Source organism: Aspergillus luchuensis, chromosome 3, assembly GCF_016861625.1.
Source record: "Aspergillus luchuensis IFO 4308 DNA, chromosome 3, nearly complete sequence".
Classification (NCBI taxonomy): domain Eukaryota; kingdom Fungi; phylum Ascomycota; class Eurotiomycetes; order Eurotiales; family Aspergillaceae; genus Aspergillus; species Aspergillus luchuensis.
In genome coordinates this window covers 79,508-94,337 of record NC_054851.1, presented here as the reverse complement: position 1 = coordinate 94,337, position 14,830 = coordinate 79,508, and the positions used below count along the sequence as shown (strand labels likewise).

At 49.6% G+C, this 14,830-nt stretch overlaps 3 protein-coding genes across 3 annotated transcripts; all 3 read left to right on the top strand.

The window, feature by feature from the left end:
- Positions 1-198: 198 nt before the first annotated feature.
- Positions 199-945, top strand: AKAW2_30017A (uncharacterized protein; the record flags this gene model as incomplete). Its single annotated transcript, XM_041686484.1, has 1 exon — positions 199-945. The coding sequence occupies one exon, from the start codon at positions 199-201 to the stop codon at positions 943-945; it is 747 nt and encodes a 248-aa protein (XP_041540464.1).
- Positions 946-2,628: 1,683 nt separating this feature from the next.
- Positions 2,629-3,321, top strand: AKAW2_30016A (uncharacterized protein; the record flags this gene model as incomplete). The annotated part of the gene is made up of 1 exon (XM_041686483.1): positions 2,629-3,321. One exon carries the CDS (start codon positions 2,629-2,631, stop codon positions 3,319-3,321), a length of 693 nt encoding a protein of 230 aa, XP_041540463.1.
- A 6,233-nt stretch (positions 3,322-9,554) lies between these two features.
- On the top strand, positions 9,555-13,457 carry AKAW2_30015A (uncharacterized protein; the record flags this gene model as incomplete). The annotated part of the gene is made up of 1 exon (XM_041686482.1): positions 9,555-13,457. One exon carries the CDS (start codon positions 9,555-9,557, stop codon positions 13,455-13,457), a length of 3,903 nt encoding a protein of 1,300 aa, XP_041540462.1.
- Positions 13,458-14,830: the final 1,373 nt, after the last annotated feature.

Here is a 14,830-nt window from a genome sequence, read left to right as displayed (position 1 = left end):
ACCGTCACCCAAACCTGAGGCAGCAGATTTCCACGGGGTAGAACTCTTGCCAGAGGCCTGGATGTCGTATTGGCGGCAGCCACATACGCAGCTCTCGCAGTTCTCTGGTTCGACCCCGAAAGCACGGCAGGCCTCCGGTATTTAACCAGGCACAAGGCCGTGTGAGCGGATAGTACACGTCTCTGCCGTGCGACAGCCATGGAAAACCGGAATCTGGAGCTTATCCGCGAGATAGGGTGGCACCGCGGTAAAAATCGCCTGTATCGGGCCTGCTATGGCCTATTCCAGGAGCTGCAGGAGGTGCTTCGCACCGGTATCGACGAACTCTTGGACCTGTACTACTGGCAGCCGGCTTCTCTCAACGGCATCCAGGGGCTCCTCGACCTCTACTGCTCGCAGGCATGCCTGCCCTTCAAGGATACCGTAGAGCTTCTATGTCTGTTCTATCTGGAGCCGGCGTCGGATCTGAGTAAATGCGAGGGTCTTTTGGGTCCGTGCGCTTCGCGGCCATTTGCCTTGATGGGCGAGCTGCTGGACTACCTACGGCTCTTCACCTCCCAGCCGGTACCGACGTCGGCTGATGTCATGCAGTTAGTGGGGCGTCTCGCACATCCGGTGCCTTCGCTGGACACGGTGGAGCGGTTCCTGTCCCGCCATTGTTTGCAGCAGTTTCCGTCTCTGCGGGCGGTAGTCCAGCTGCTGGACTTGTTCTATCTACAACCTGGCCTTTCCTTGGCCCAAGCGGAAGAGCATCTCAGTCGATACAGCACACAGCCTTCTCCGCCCTTGGGGCTGCTGGTTGAGTATCTATCTGAACTGAAGTCCCAGCAGCCGTGCGTTTCGACGGCGGACATTGCGGTTCGAATGCTGCAGCACATGCGGGCGTTGGGTAATCGGGAGACGGAGGCAGAGGATGCTTGGAACAATCTCCTCCGTGCGAGCTAGCACTCCCTACCGCGAGACATATGGCCTATGCGAGAATGGCAGACGGTGTAGGACGCGCGGCAACGTTGACACATTCCGTCAGGTTTTCTGCTTCCGACACGATACTGTAGACGAGTATGTAAACGTACAGACATGCACTAGCAGTTCTTCTTAGCATGAACCCCTCTCTTCATGTAAGCGCTCAAGGAACTGCGAATGGGTCTTTTTGAGACGCAGGTAATGCATAACGCAGACTGGCTTCAAGGCTGGCTGTCGAGCTAGACAGACCTGCAACACGACGGCGGATTCTGGAGGGGTGCCGGTGCAATCAGTGCCGTCCGGCAGCTCCGCGTCGTCGCGACCCGGACGCGTCACAGCACGCCCAGTATAGGACCTATTCGCAGTATGTATCACTGGGATCTTGGCACGCGTGAGCTATAGCCGCGACTCTCCGCCGGGCCCCTTTTTGTGGGACCCACTTCTAGCGGCTGCCAAATATACTTACGGGCATACCGTTCATCCTGGCCCTGTCAAAGCTCTGGGCGCTCGGAATGTACCACCACACCGTGAGCGGTGCCTGACCATTTGTCATGATGCTTTTCTCATCCACAAGAGCAGGAGATTATTCTCTGCTCTATCCCACCTCATAACCACCAGCGGAGGTACGAAGCCGCTGTGCAGCCTGTCGCGTATCCCGCCAGACACCGTGAGGCCGGACCATGCCGGCAGCCCTCCCATTGAGGCGGGTGAGTGCGCTGAGTACAGAAGACATGTTTAGCTCGACTTGGCTATCTATAAAGTATTGTCGGCAAGGGTATTCCACTCGCGCGGTGCAATATTCCATTCAGCGGTTTTGAAGCGTGAATTGCAGCAGAGTGACCGGTCTGTACCCCAGACATATACGGGATGAGATACCTTGTTGTCAATATTCCAGTACGACTAGCTGCCAACCCGCAGAGGTGACCAACTGACTTGTGTAGATTGAACATGAAGGCCCAGTTGCCGCATTAGAGAGGCAAGATAGGGAGGTATAGTTGCCTCTCCCCCCAGTCCGGAATTTTAAAAAACGCCCTTCTCATCAGCAAATTTCTGGCTCGGGTCTCTACTAGGCGGTGGAAGCACTCGTGGCCCATGTCTATTGGATAGCGGGGCAAGACCGAGCTCAGAAGCACGCGATATCGGCTTACCTGAGCACCAAATATCCGACCTTGTTTCGGCTGGACAGTACGTGGTCTTAATACCCGCTGCATAACGGCTGGGCTGGTCTCATTCTGTCAAAGATGGTGGAGGCCTCCTGCGGCCACTGACACACATCCAGGACATGTAGAGGACCCTTTTGAGCAACCTTTCTGTGTGTCGCACTTAGGCATTCCCAATGCTTCGAGCTCCGACCATCGCCATGCAGGACTGACTTATGCTGCACGGTCCACGGCCAGCGAGGTACGGTCCACGGCCAGCGAGGTACGGTCCACGGCCAGCGAGGTACGGTCCCCGGCCAGCGAGGTACGGTCCGCGTCCAGCGAGGTACGGTCCGCGTCCAGCGAGGTACGGTCCGCAGCCAGCGAGATACGTTCTCCGGCCAGCGAGGTACGGTCCGCGTCCAGCGAGGTACGGTCCGCGGCCAGCGAGGTACGGTCCGCGGCCAGCGAGGTACGGTCCGCGGCCAGCGAGGCACGGGCTTCGGATCGACGGAACGGAGATTTCATGGGCGGCGCGCAGTCGCCTCCTGCGACAGCAGCAGAGGGCAATGATATATTCGATATGCTGAACCTACCCAGTGACTACCAGACCACAGCAGCGCTCGAGGCAGCCAAGAAAGACGTTGAGCCCAGATATCATCAAGGGCTTGAGACCATGTCACAATACCGAGTTCCCGGCTCCATCAACCCCGCCGTTACGCCGGATATGGGTAAGATAGCTCTTGTCGTCCGGGCAGGTCAAGCCGTGGTGAGGGGAGATCTTCTCGAGTTTCTCGACAAATACCTTGTGGGCTGGTTAAAAGAAGGTCTTTGGCAACCATTGTTAACTCACCCCGTCGTGAGTGCACTCTCCATGCAGTGCGCGGACCTGGTCGAGGCGGAATTGTACGATGATCGAATGGCCAACATCCTCATGCGGCGTTTGGCATGGGTGCGCCTGTACTACTGGCACGATGAGCAGATGAAAGCCAGTCCTCGGAAGCTAGAACCAGGTGTCGGCCTTGAGACCCAAGCTGCAAACCTATGCCTCCAAAAGGCCTACGTGAATTGGGAGCAATGGAGTCAGGAGGACAAACAGACCGCACGCGACAAGTTCCACGCCAGGAAGCGCGTCGGACGACGGTGGTGCGAGCTCGTGCAGTATCTTGGCCCGGGTATCTTAATCACGTGTGGTGCAGATATGGACGCTCATATGTAAGTCCCGAGCCTGCGACCACACCAGTGGGTATTGACCAACGGCGTCAAAATAGTCACAATTTCCCTCACTGGGGCACACATGCCGTTGCTCTATTCGTGCAGAGATGCCTTCCGAATACGTATCAGGTTCCCCGCCACTTTGAGACGGTGGCCAAAATATTCATCCAAAGAGGGAACATGGATGACACAACTTTCCAAGACTGGCGCAGTAAGCTGGACGAAAACCTGGTGAGGAAAGCAATAAAGGAAGTCAAAGGGGAAATTCAGTCGTCGGACTGGTTGTATAACCCTACATTGCACCCAGACGAATATCTCAACTCCACCATGTTTATCAGGGAAGCCTTGGCATCCAAATAGATTGGATAAGGAGCAGACAGCCGCGCTTTCAACCCGGAGAATGAGCCAAACCAGATGTCTGTGTAGATGTTGCTATAGGATCCCAATGATCTTGCTCCTTGCGAGTATCCCATAGAGCACCCCCATTGCCACAATGTCGCTTCAAAGCGTAGTGTCTGAGAGAGCATCCTCGTGTCATTCTGGGCAGTAGGCTGGGCTTCCCACACAGGAGAGCAGGCTCGGCGTCTAAAAACAGGAAGTGCAGGCATGCGTGGAAGGTAATGGAATTTGTTACAGCACTTTCCGACCACCAGCATACACTCCTGACGGAGTGTGGTGAAGAAAGGTAGCAGACATGTTCAATGACTCTGCAATCTATCAAGTACATTCGATTAGGGATGTAGTAATACAGAAATGCTAATGACTCTGAAGCCGTCAGTAAGTATTCTCATCTGTACTTCCAGGTCAGGTCAGCATTGTGTACAGTTCGGCCAAGGAACTATGACGATGCAGCTTCCAGTCAACTTCTGGATCACATACAAAGTACAGCAGAGATTTCTTCCACAAAGACGCAGCTCTATAATGGAAGGTCTGGGAGTGAACATTGATGACTAACAATGTATGTGTTGCTTATCTAGTTACCTAGTTGCTACGACACTAAATACTTATACAAGCTTATGTACACCTTCAATCTTCATAATCCCTTGTAGTCAACATCATACCTACACAGAGGCAGCGATTATAATCGATTCAGGCCAGGCCAAGGCGAGGCGGAGATGCCTGATCAAGCAACTGACATGCATAACCAGAGTCACTATTCACTATTTTACACAGATCATCGAGCAAGCCGTACGTCTGCTGGACATGGACCGAGGAAGAAGACATCCCAGTCCAGTGGAGGTATTCCTCTCGCAGCAGTCTTCGAACCTTGCATCTTATTCTGTACCTTCCGGCAAGTATGCCCTTCCTTTTGGGAGAGGAGGTACAGTATTGGAAGGGGACTCTTGTCTGGGCCTACTGCTCTCCCGCCAAGCGGCCAGCTGGATCATTGGCTGGGTCACCGTAGTATGTCGGGGTTCACTAGGTGACAAATCAGCGTGGTAGGCCTCACCACCACGACTACGTGCGAGTGTCCCGTGCATCGGCCATGGTAAGCAGACCTTTTTCTCTAGTTTCTCTACCGACGAGTAGTGGCGGGCTATGTCTGGAAATCGACGCCGCAACGACAAGAGCGGGTCCGTCGGTTCAGGACCCGTGCGGCCAATACAAGTGCATAGACCGTCATGAGAAGGTTCCCAGTAAGTTCCAGTGCTCTTGCTCCAGGAATGGCGCAACTACTAATGCAAGTGAACAACTACGGTGGCTCTGGTTTATTCTGTGTTTGATCCCCGGCCTCTCCCCCTTCCTTTTGGTGTGGCATGCCGATATTTTAGCTTATAGTCCTTATTCTTACATGTTAGCCCTTCTTTGATCGACAGACAAAGATAGAGAGGGCAGGAAAGAAGAACTTACTGTAAGGTCAGTTTCAAGAACGATAAATACCTGTTGGTCCCCTCCTCGCTTGTACATGGTAGAGAATCCTGGGGCGGTCAGCGTGCAGAACGATTATACATTGTCTGTATTTTGATATTCCTCACTTCAAGATCCTCTGTGCGAGAATACTGCCTGAAAATGCAACTTCACACACTTCTTACATGCAGTATTGCTCTGTTTGTTGCAGCCCTAGCCACACCAGTGGCGGAGACCCCTGTAGAGAATCGCTTGGAATACAAAGACAGATGCGCAAGCGATGGAAGCCTGGGTTGGTGTATGCCAGGTTACTATTGCAAGGTACGTGAGCAGCACTCCCGCTGATCCCGAGCCCATAATCACCCACACTGATACCTTCCTAGCAAGGACTGACCGACCGGTATGGGAAATGTTGTTATGAGGGTTCCGGTTGGGCGAGATGCTGATTGACGGAGACACTGTACTGTTAGAGGACCACCCAATTCACTCACTGCACCGGAAGCTGGGTTGCATGGGGTAGGACGATTCCAGTAAACGTAGTTCACGATCAGGGTATCGGGTTTGGGCCTAACGCCTGGCCGTAGTCCGGACCAAGAATTTCGCTTGGTTGCAACTCATAACTGCGTAGACCTGCATTCCTTGAGCTCAAGCGGGCATCAGGCGTAGAAGAGGAGATTTATCCAACAGTGTTGAGTGATGACGGTCGCCGACGAAAATCCTGCCCACACCAATGGGACTCCATTGAATGCCAGCTCGGTATCAGTTACTATCGTGCAGCCACGGTTGACGGCAGCAAAGCCGTATTCTTGATCTCTGAGCATGAGGAGCAGAGGCTCGCAGCTGAGAGTTGGTGCAACAAGGACAGACACTTTTTGTGCTTGATTTCTCGAGTCCTGGATTGAGCGGAAGCCGAGCCAAAGTCTCCCAATAAACGTAACTGTTCTATGTCGCTCGGGCGAACGTAAGAGCGTTCTCGGGACTGATCTAGAGATATATGGCTCTACTTAAGACTTGTGAATATCTTTGAGCTGCTCTGATTCGAGAATAACGTCTCCAAGCGTGTAGCAGTACAGTGCCGACCGCTATCGCCTTCCATGTTCTAAACAGAGAGAGACTGTTTGACACCCTAATCATGTGATCAACTAATCCAGATATGACTAGCTGTAAATAATCTGTTCCGTACCTAACTAGATAATACCATACCTTGTATGGCTCAGTATTGGAAATACGGTAATTCACTCCCGAACTTCCGATTTCTTCGCTGTACAGGTTAGTGGAGGATTTGTTCGAATTAATTGACAAAGCACTTTGCGTTCGCTTAGATGCATGGCTGCAACGCGTCAACAGTTCATTAGTTTTCAGCAGACTTCTGATAACAGGGTTAAAAGTACAGTGCATAATGGAAGCTAGTTTCACCAATGGAGTTGAGAAATGTGGTAAAAGCCACATACATATATCACATGCTAGAGTGGCATGCATGTAAGATTTAGTTCTATATAGGAATATTTCAGAATACTTTATCTAGACTAAAGAAATACATCCATGTTCCATGATTGCCTTGGAAATTTGACTCCTTCCCTGAGCCCTCGAATATAAATTTGCAAAGTTACCCTTAATTTCTCTATAAACACCAAAAATCTTCGTACATTCCTTATGACATAAATAACCTTGTAATTCTGAAAGAGTTTTTGTAAGTCAATGATTCTTGATAACTACTTAGAACTGATGTTGATTGAAACTAGTTCTCCTAGAATCTTCTTAGAATATCGAAGATGGTAGGCAATGCAGACATTAAGCAGCCTTAACTACACGCCAAAGTATTAGCAAAATCTAGTCTGGAAGACCTGCCAGGACTCATAGAATCTTTTCAGAGATTAACTTTGAAAAACAGCCCTTTTTTCTTATTTATTGATATCCTCAACGGCCTAGTCAAGCTACTAGAAGGTTTAGCTGAACTTCCTGCTTAGCCCCCCTCTCTTTTCATCGACCTTGAGGGTGTGAACCTTTCTCAACACAGCACTATCTCTATACTTCAAATTTTTGTTTCCTCAATATAAAAAATATTTCTTATTAATATCCTCTCCTTCAAGGACAAGGCTTTCTCTTATTCCACTTCAAATAGCTCAACCTTACGTTCTATTCTTAAATCACTATCTATTTCAAAAGTTTTCTTTGATATACATAATGACTCAGACGCCCTGTTCAGCCAATATAGAATAAAATTAGCTAGAGTACAAAACCTTCAGTTAATAGAACTTGCAACGTGTACATTCTCAAGAGACTTATTAATAGATTAGACAAGTACATTAAATACAATGCTCTGATGACCATAAGTAGGAGAGCAAAATGAAAAGCATGTAAAGACAGGAAACGGAAACTTTTTACTCCAGAATATAGCAATTCTTATAAGATATTCATCATCCGCCCACTATCAGCCAAAATCATGCAGTACTGTACGCAGGATGTCCAACTTTTACCTAAATTATAGCATAAATACTACCAACAGATAACTCTAAGTTGGAGACGGAAGGTGGAGGAAGAGATAAAGAACCATATCAAACTTTCTAAGTCCGCAATCTATAATGGCAAGGGAAGACATATGGCGCTAGCACCCAAAGGGTGGTCGTGACTTAATCTCAACAGAAGCACCATCTTATAAGACTATATATATATACAATTACCTAAAAATAAGAAATATAAGTCTTCTTACATGAGGTAGTAGTCTTTGAATGAGCTAATCAGATTATTACATAGTATGCCCTGGTATCAGGATATCTTCATGTTTAGGAAAAATCACCATTTAATTTTACAAGTATAAAAATTGATACAGTACGAAAATTACCTGCCCTCTGTATTAAAACTTCAATTCAACCTTCAAACAGGGACTCAAATACATGACTAACCATTTCAATACTAGCACATCATGTGATTAGGGTTTCGAAAGACCAACTCTGTGTTATCGGACATGGAAGGCGATAACGGTCGGCACTGTACAAGTAATCGACTATATCAGTGGGAAAGTACTGTATGACCCGAAGAGTTGTGCAAAGTACTGTATTGCAGAGAGGACCGTTGAAGAGAGAAATTCGTATATCAAACCATCGTGAGTAAGTGAGGTGTTGTGGCTGTCATTGTGTGCCGAGCGGGCACTAGTCTCGGCCCGATGGCGATCCCGGCAGGGGTTACCGAACCCCATCCCACAAACACCCAAGAAACAGCGACAATTTTCAGCGACTATGACTTTCGCCCAAGGATCCCAGCAGCAAGAAAACGCCGCAGGCGCGGCCTCGACGGAGAGGAAAATGAGCCGATCGCGAACCCTGAATTTGCGACCGGCGGAGAAAGCAACGGGCGGGTGACGAACCAAGACGTCCGACAGTATTTCAACAGCTTCAATGAGGCACTCAAACACCAGACTGAAATAATTGAGACAGTGAGGGCGGAGGTCCAAGAACTGAAAGCTGAACAACAGCTCCTGCGAACCCACAATAAGGAACTGCAGGAAGAAATCGAAGCCCTACGGGCCAAACTGGAGGCACAACCGCTGAACGCCCCCGTGAACAGATCCTGGGCGGAAGTGGCTGCTGGCAACCCTCAGCCAAACCCAGCGAGAACCGTCCCGCGCCCCAGGAAGGAACCCAACTGTGTCCGAATTAGTACCGCACCAACCCTCGATCAAGATGTTGACAATGACCGATTCTCAAGAGCCCTTCCTACTGAAGCAGCGAACACGCACATCAGGACCGCCCTGCTGAACGCAGAGACCACCAAAGAAGTGCAAGTCGCGGGCATTGGTACTACCAAAACGGGGTATGTCATCCGATTCCGGGACACCCAGTCTGCTGAGACAGCCCGGAACAGCACCGAGTGGCTGGAGGAGTTGGGAAACAACACCAAAGTAGTGAAGCCCCGGTTTGGGATCGTGGTTCACCGAGTCCCAACTGAGGACTTTGAACTAGAAGGAAACAAGAAACAGGGAATCGAGAAGATTATGGCTGAGAATGACCTCCATGACAAGAAATTCCGGGTCGAAGATATTGCATGGTTGAAGAAGAGGGACATGCCTTTAGGGAAATCAGCCTCGATGGGGGTCTGGTTGGACTCACCGGAGGCAGCAGAATGGATTATAGATAACGGAATATTAGTGGGGCAAAGGTTCATCGGGAGCGTGGAACCCTACCGGGTGGAGAAGAAGAGGTGTCGCCGCTGCCAACAATTTGGCCACCTAGCCTGGTCATGCAAGGAACGAGTGAAGTGCGGACATTGCGCGGGTCACCACGACCAGCGTCACTGCTTCCCAGGAATAAGACCCAGATGCTCAGACTGCAATGGAGAACACCCAACGGGCGACCGGGCATGTCAGGCATCCCCTAACCCCAGTCCATTCCAATGACGGCAACCCTTCGCATCTTACAGTTGAACATCATGAAATCGAGGGCAGGGATGGAAGCCCTCATCAACGACCATCAAAGCCAAAACCTGGACCTACTTCTGATTCAGGAACCGCCAAAGACAGCATACCACACCCATGTTAACCACAGTGCTTGGCGACTCTACCGACCGACACACCCGGAAATACCGCGGTTCCGCAGCCTCCTCTATGTCAACCGGAGGATCTCCACATCATCACACCGCCAGATCCACTGCAATCACCCAGACGTGGTAGGCATCAAAATCTGGACTTCAGAACTACAGTACCTGGTATTCTCAATCTACATCCCGCCAATAGCGATGCATGAGCCGTTCGAAGCCAGCAGCGCCCAGGAGATACTGGAGGAAATCCAGAAAATTATCCAAGAACATACAGAGCAGAATAGCCGTACGACAAAACTTATCTTAGCAGGCGACTTTAACCGTCACCACCCTGCATGGAGCCATCGCGCGGTCCATCACCGCTTCGCACAACATGCGGAGGAACTGATCAACTTCTTTCAAGCCCACGAGCTACAGTGGTGCCTGGCTAAAGGCGACATAACATACTGGTCCCTTAATCAACCGGGAAAGACATCAGTTCTCGACCTCACGCTTACCAACGATGTAACACGCTTGATCAAATGCCAACTCTACCACGACCACTATGGGTCAGACCACCGAGGAACATATTCGGAATGGAATCTCCAGGCAGAGCAAACTAGAAAGCCCAAACCGAAAAGAGCATATGACCGAGCTGACTGGGCCCGAGTAGGCCAAGATATACTAAGACAGATTGACCCACCTGTGAATATTCAGTCGGCCCAGGATCTAGACTACGCGGTCAATAACCTAATCCAGACCACAGTAGTTGCCCTAGACCGACATGTGCCGGTGCAGGCCCCGTGCCCATACTCGAAGCGCTGGTTCACTACGGATCTCAAGGCCCAGCAGATTGAGGTTAACCAGATCCGGCGACGGTGGCAAAACAGATGCGCCCTGCTAGGGCCTAACTACCCAATGACGAAGATACTTTTTGAAGAAATGCGGCAGAAAAGACGAGAGTGGACTAGAGCAATTGAGAAAGCAAAAAGTAAACACTGGAAGGGATTTATTGACAAAGCCGGCGAAGGCCATCTGTGGAAAGCAGCTACTTATATGCGCCCCCGGGATACCTCCATGAGCATCCCCACCCTCAAAGTAGGCACTGAAGAGGTGACAGATAACCAAGGGAAAGCAGAGGCATTCCTGCAAGCCTTCTTCCCCATGATGGCTGAACCCGAGCCAGAGGAACTGGTGAACCCCGCGGAGGAGCTACCATGGGAACCGATTACTGAACAAGAGATCTACCGGTCGCTCAGAGTGGCCAAGGGGACTACAGCCCCTGGTAGAGATGGGATCCCCACGCTTGTCTGGAAACACTTGTGGACCTACCTTAAAGATATTATCACCATGATCTTCACGAAATCAGTGGACCTGGGCCATCACCCCAGACAATGGAGGCAGGCGCGGATTGTCGTGCTGCGGAAACCAGGCAAACCCGATTATTCAGCCCCGGGGGCATACCGACCGATCTCACTGCTCAATACCCTAGGGAAGGTCCTGGAGGCAGTCATGGCGCGCAGGCTGTCGTACTGGGCAGAGAAACATGGACTTCTTCCAGATACACAGTATGGAGGCAGGCCAGGACGGAGTACAGAGCAAGCCCTGCTTGTCCTTGCCAATGCGATAGACCGAGCATGGGCACAGTCCAGAATAGTCACACTTATTGCGTTTGACCTGAAAGGCGCGTTCAACGGAGTGTACCAGTCTAGCCTGGACGTTCAACTACGGGCCAAAGGCATTCCGTCAAAGGCCCGACAATGGATCAGCAGCTTCATGGAGGACCGACAAGCTAGTATCACATTCGATGACTTTGAAACAGACGACCTTCCCCTAGGAAATGCAGGCCTGGCCCAAGGATCCCCACTCTCGCCAATCCTCTTTGGATTCTATAATTCAGATCTAGTTAATCAACCGGTCAACAGTAATGGTGGAGCATCAGCCTTCATCGATGACTACTTCCGCTGGCGGATCAGCTCGTCAGCGGAAGAGAATATCAAGAAAATCCAAGAAGAGGACATTCCGCGGATTGAACAATGGGCGCGTCAAACAGGCGCGTCATTTGCCGCTGAAAAAACCGAGCTGATTCACTTGACCCGACGCAAAACGGCACACAGAATCGGACAGATCCGGATGAACGGCCAGGTTATTCAACCAGCCGACACTGCCAAGCTTCTAGGAGTCATCTTTGACAAGGAGCTGCGGTGGAAAGAGCACGTACAGAGAGCAGTTCAACGAGCAAGCAAGGTAAACATAGCCCTGAGTGGGCTACGGCACCTTCGGCCGGAACAGATGCGCCAGCTCTACCAGGCCTGCGTGCTACCAGTGCTGGATTACGCATCCACAGTCTGGCATAAACCACTCCGAGACAAGATCCATCTGAGGCTTCTTGAGACAGTTCAACGGACCGCCCTCATCCGGATCCTGTCGGCCTTCCGGACAGTATCCACGGCAGCTCTCGAAGTCGAAGCCCACATGCTGCCTACCCACCTGCGACTCAAGCAACGGGCACAGATAGTGATAGCCCGCTTCAGCACCTTACCGGAAGACCACCCAGTCCATGATGTCATCAGCCGGGCAAGAGTACGCAGCACCCAGGTCGGCAATAGGGCGCGCTTTCCCCTGGCAGAAACCCTACGAACAATGAACCTCACGCGGCTGCAAGCCCTGGAAAGAATTGACCCCAGACCACTAGCACCTTGGCGAGCCCAATCTTTCACCGATATTGAAATTGAGCCGGATCGGGAGAAAGCACAGACCAATGCTCTAGCAAGAGCGGCCACACCCAACATTACAGTCTTTTCGGATGCCTCGGGCAAAGAGAATCAGCTAGGAGCCGCGGCGGTGGCTCTCGACCACAACCAGCGGATCGTAGGGTCTCGACAAGTCAGCATTGGTTCGATGGAGTTCTGGTCCGTCTACGCAGCTGAGCTAATGGCGATCTACTACGCGATCGGGCTGGTTTTTCAGCTCGCGCAGAAGAACCAGAGATCCAGAGCAACAGACGCAGAACCAGCGACAATCCTTAGTGACAGCATGTCGGCCCTGCAGGTTATCAAAAACTCCTGGAACAAATCAGGCCAGCGTATCATTCAGGCGATTCACCAGTCGGCCGGGGAGCTCAGGGCGCGAGGGATCCCACTGCGACTACAATGGGTTCCGGGTCACTGCGGCAACCCTGGAAACGAAGCAGCAGACCGCCTAGCCAAAGCCACGGTAGGGGGTGAAAAGAGACACCCCTTTAGACATCTTCTGTCACGAGAGAAAAGGTACATCCGCAGGAATATTAGCGACGAATGGCACCAAGAATGGAGGGCCTCTCGAAACGGAGGACATCTCCGCCGCATTGATCGGGCCCTACCGGCCAACCGGACCCGCCGGCTCTACGGCTCGCTCCCCCGAAACCGAGCCTACTTACTCACCCAACTCCGGACCGGCCACTCATGGCTGGCGACACACGGAAAACAGCGCGGGCTCCGAGACGATGAGAAATGTGAATGTGGGGCAACGGAAACCGTGGTCCACGTGTTAATCGATTGCCCGCGGCTTAGTGGGCTACGCCAAGCCCTCCGACGGAAGATTGGAGGGGCATTCAACAATATTTCAGATATGCTGGGAGGAGCAGGACAAGGTAGGGAGGGTAGGTTCCAAGATGGTCCGCAAGACAGTAGCGTCCTCGGGGCGGTCCTGGACTTTGCGGAGGCATCGCAGAGATTCCGAAGTCGCGCGCCACGAGGGCGGCAAAACACAACCCCAGGCACTGGCCACCACAGGCCTTGACGAGGCTCCAAGTTCGTCAGGAAAGTAATAGTCTACGAGGAATGGATGTACATAGAGTGTGGAGATAGTAGTACCCTGCATGTCGCTCAGGCGAGGGGTCAGCGTATGAATCAACAACAACAACAACAACTGCTGTACAATTAGTCTGGTCCAACTTGATTCTGAAATTGTGTTCTTTTCATAAGGATATCTTCATTTTTCCCCTGTATGTCATTTGATTCTCCATTCACTCAGATCTAGATTGTCAAGTAATACACTGTGTATATACAGGGTATATAATAGTAAATACATGTTATGGGACAAATACTTAATATACCAGAGACTTAACTCTAATGAGATCTTAGCAGAGTAGACACTTTATACCGAGTATTTACCCAGAATGATACCATCCGTCTACGACTTCGTATACGCAAAGCTACTGGTTTATATCATTTTATATCTATTATTTTTCTATTTTTTACTTGTTACTTTTCTAAGCCATGTCTGCTATACATATTTAACACAGTTATGCTTATTACAAAGTATTATAGAGTCAGCCTCCAATTACTTGAAATCCGGCTTAATATTACTGATACTGTTAAACCCCTTATCTATAGTATCTGGGTTCAAGTTCGCAGTATCCGGTGTAATGCTGTCTTTATATTTATTCTTATTATAAGATACTGTCTGCCAGCCGGGGGGCTGGGACTAGTCTTTAATATACTTGAATATAGGAAATTAAAGATTAATATTAATTCTGTATATTTATAAGAAGTATATGATTTTAAAGAATATTGGTATATATAATAATTATTCTTTTTTATAGTTATTATCCATGGTATACTATCAAAGGTCACCGCCTGTAGGTGGAAATATATATTATCAGGGATTTTATTTATTTCTTCAGAGAAGTGGTCTAGGTTAGGGGTTAGGATACTGTTTATGGTGGTAATAAAGTTAATTAAGATTAAACTGTATTAGTAGAAGGGGGATCCGCGACTCTGTAGAATAGATAGATAATTAGTAACTTAGATAATAGTAATAAAGAGGGAGAGGGTATATTTTTATATTAATATAGACTTTGCTATACAGCTTAGAAATCTACTGATAAATTATATGGTGCAGTTTCTGTAACACAGTATTATAGAATATAATTATATAGTCAGTTTCTAAATCCTCTATTAGAATAGTCAGTACCTGAATATATATTTCTTGACTATTTCAGATAATCAGGACTTACAGCATATCCTTCTTGTATATAATATCTAACTTTGAGATGTATGTAATCAGCTGTCTGTCTAAGATTAGGATAATATTATTTTTTTTAAATATATCAGCTGCTGAGTTGAACCCAGGTAGTGGATAACTGATCTTATATATTATAAAGAGCTGAT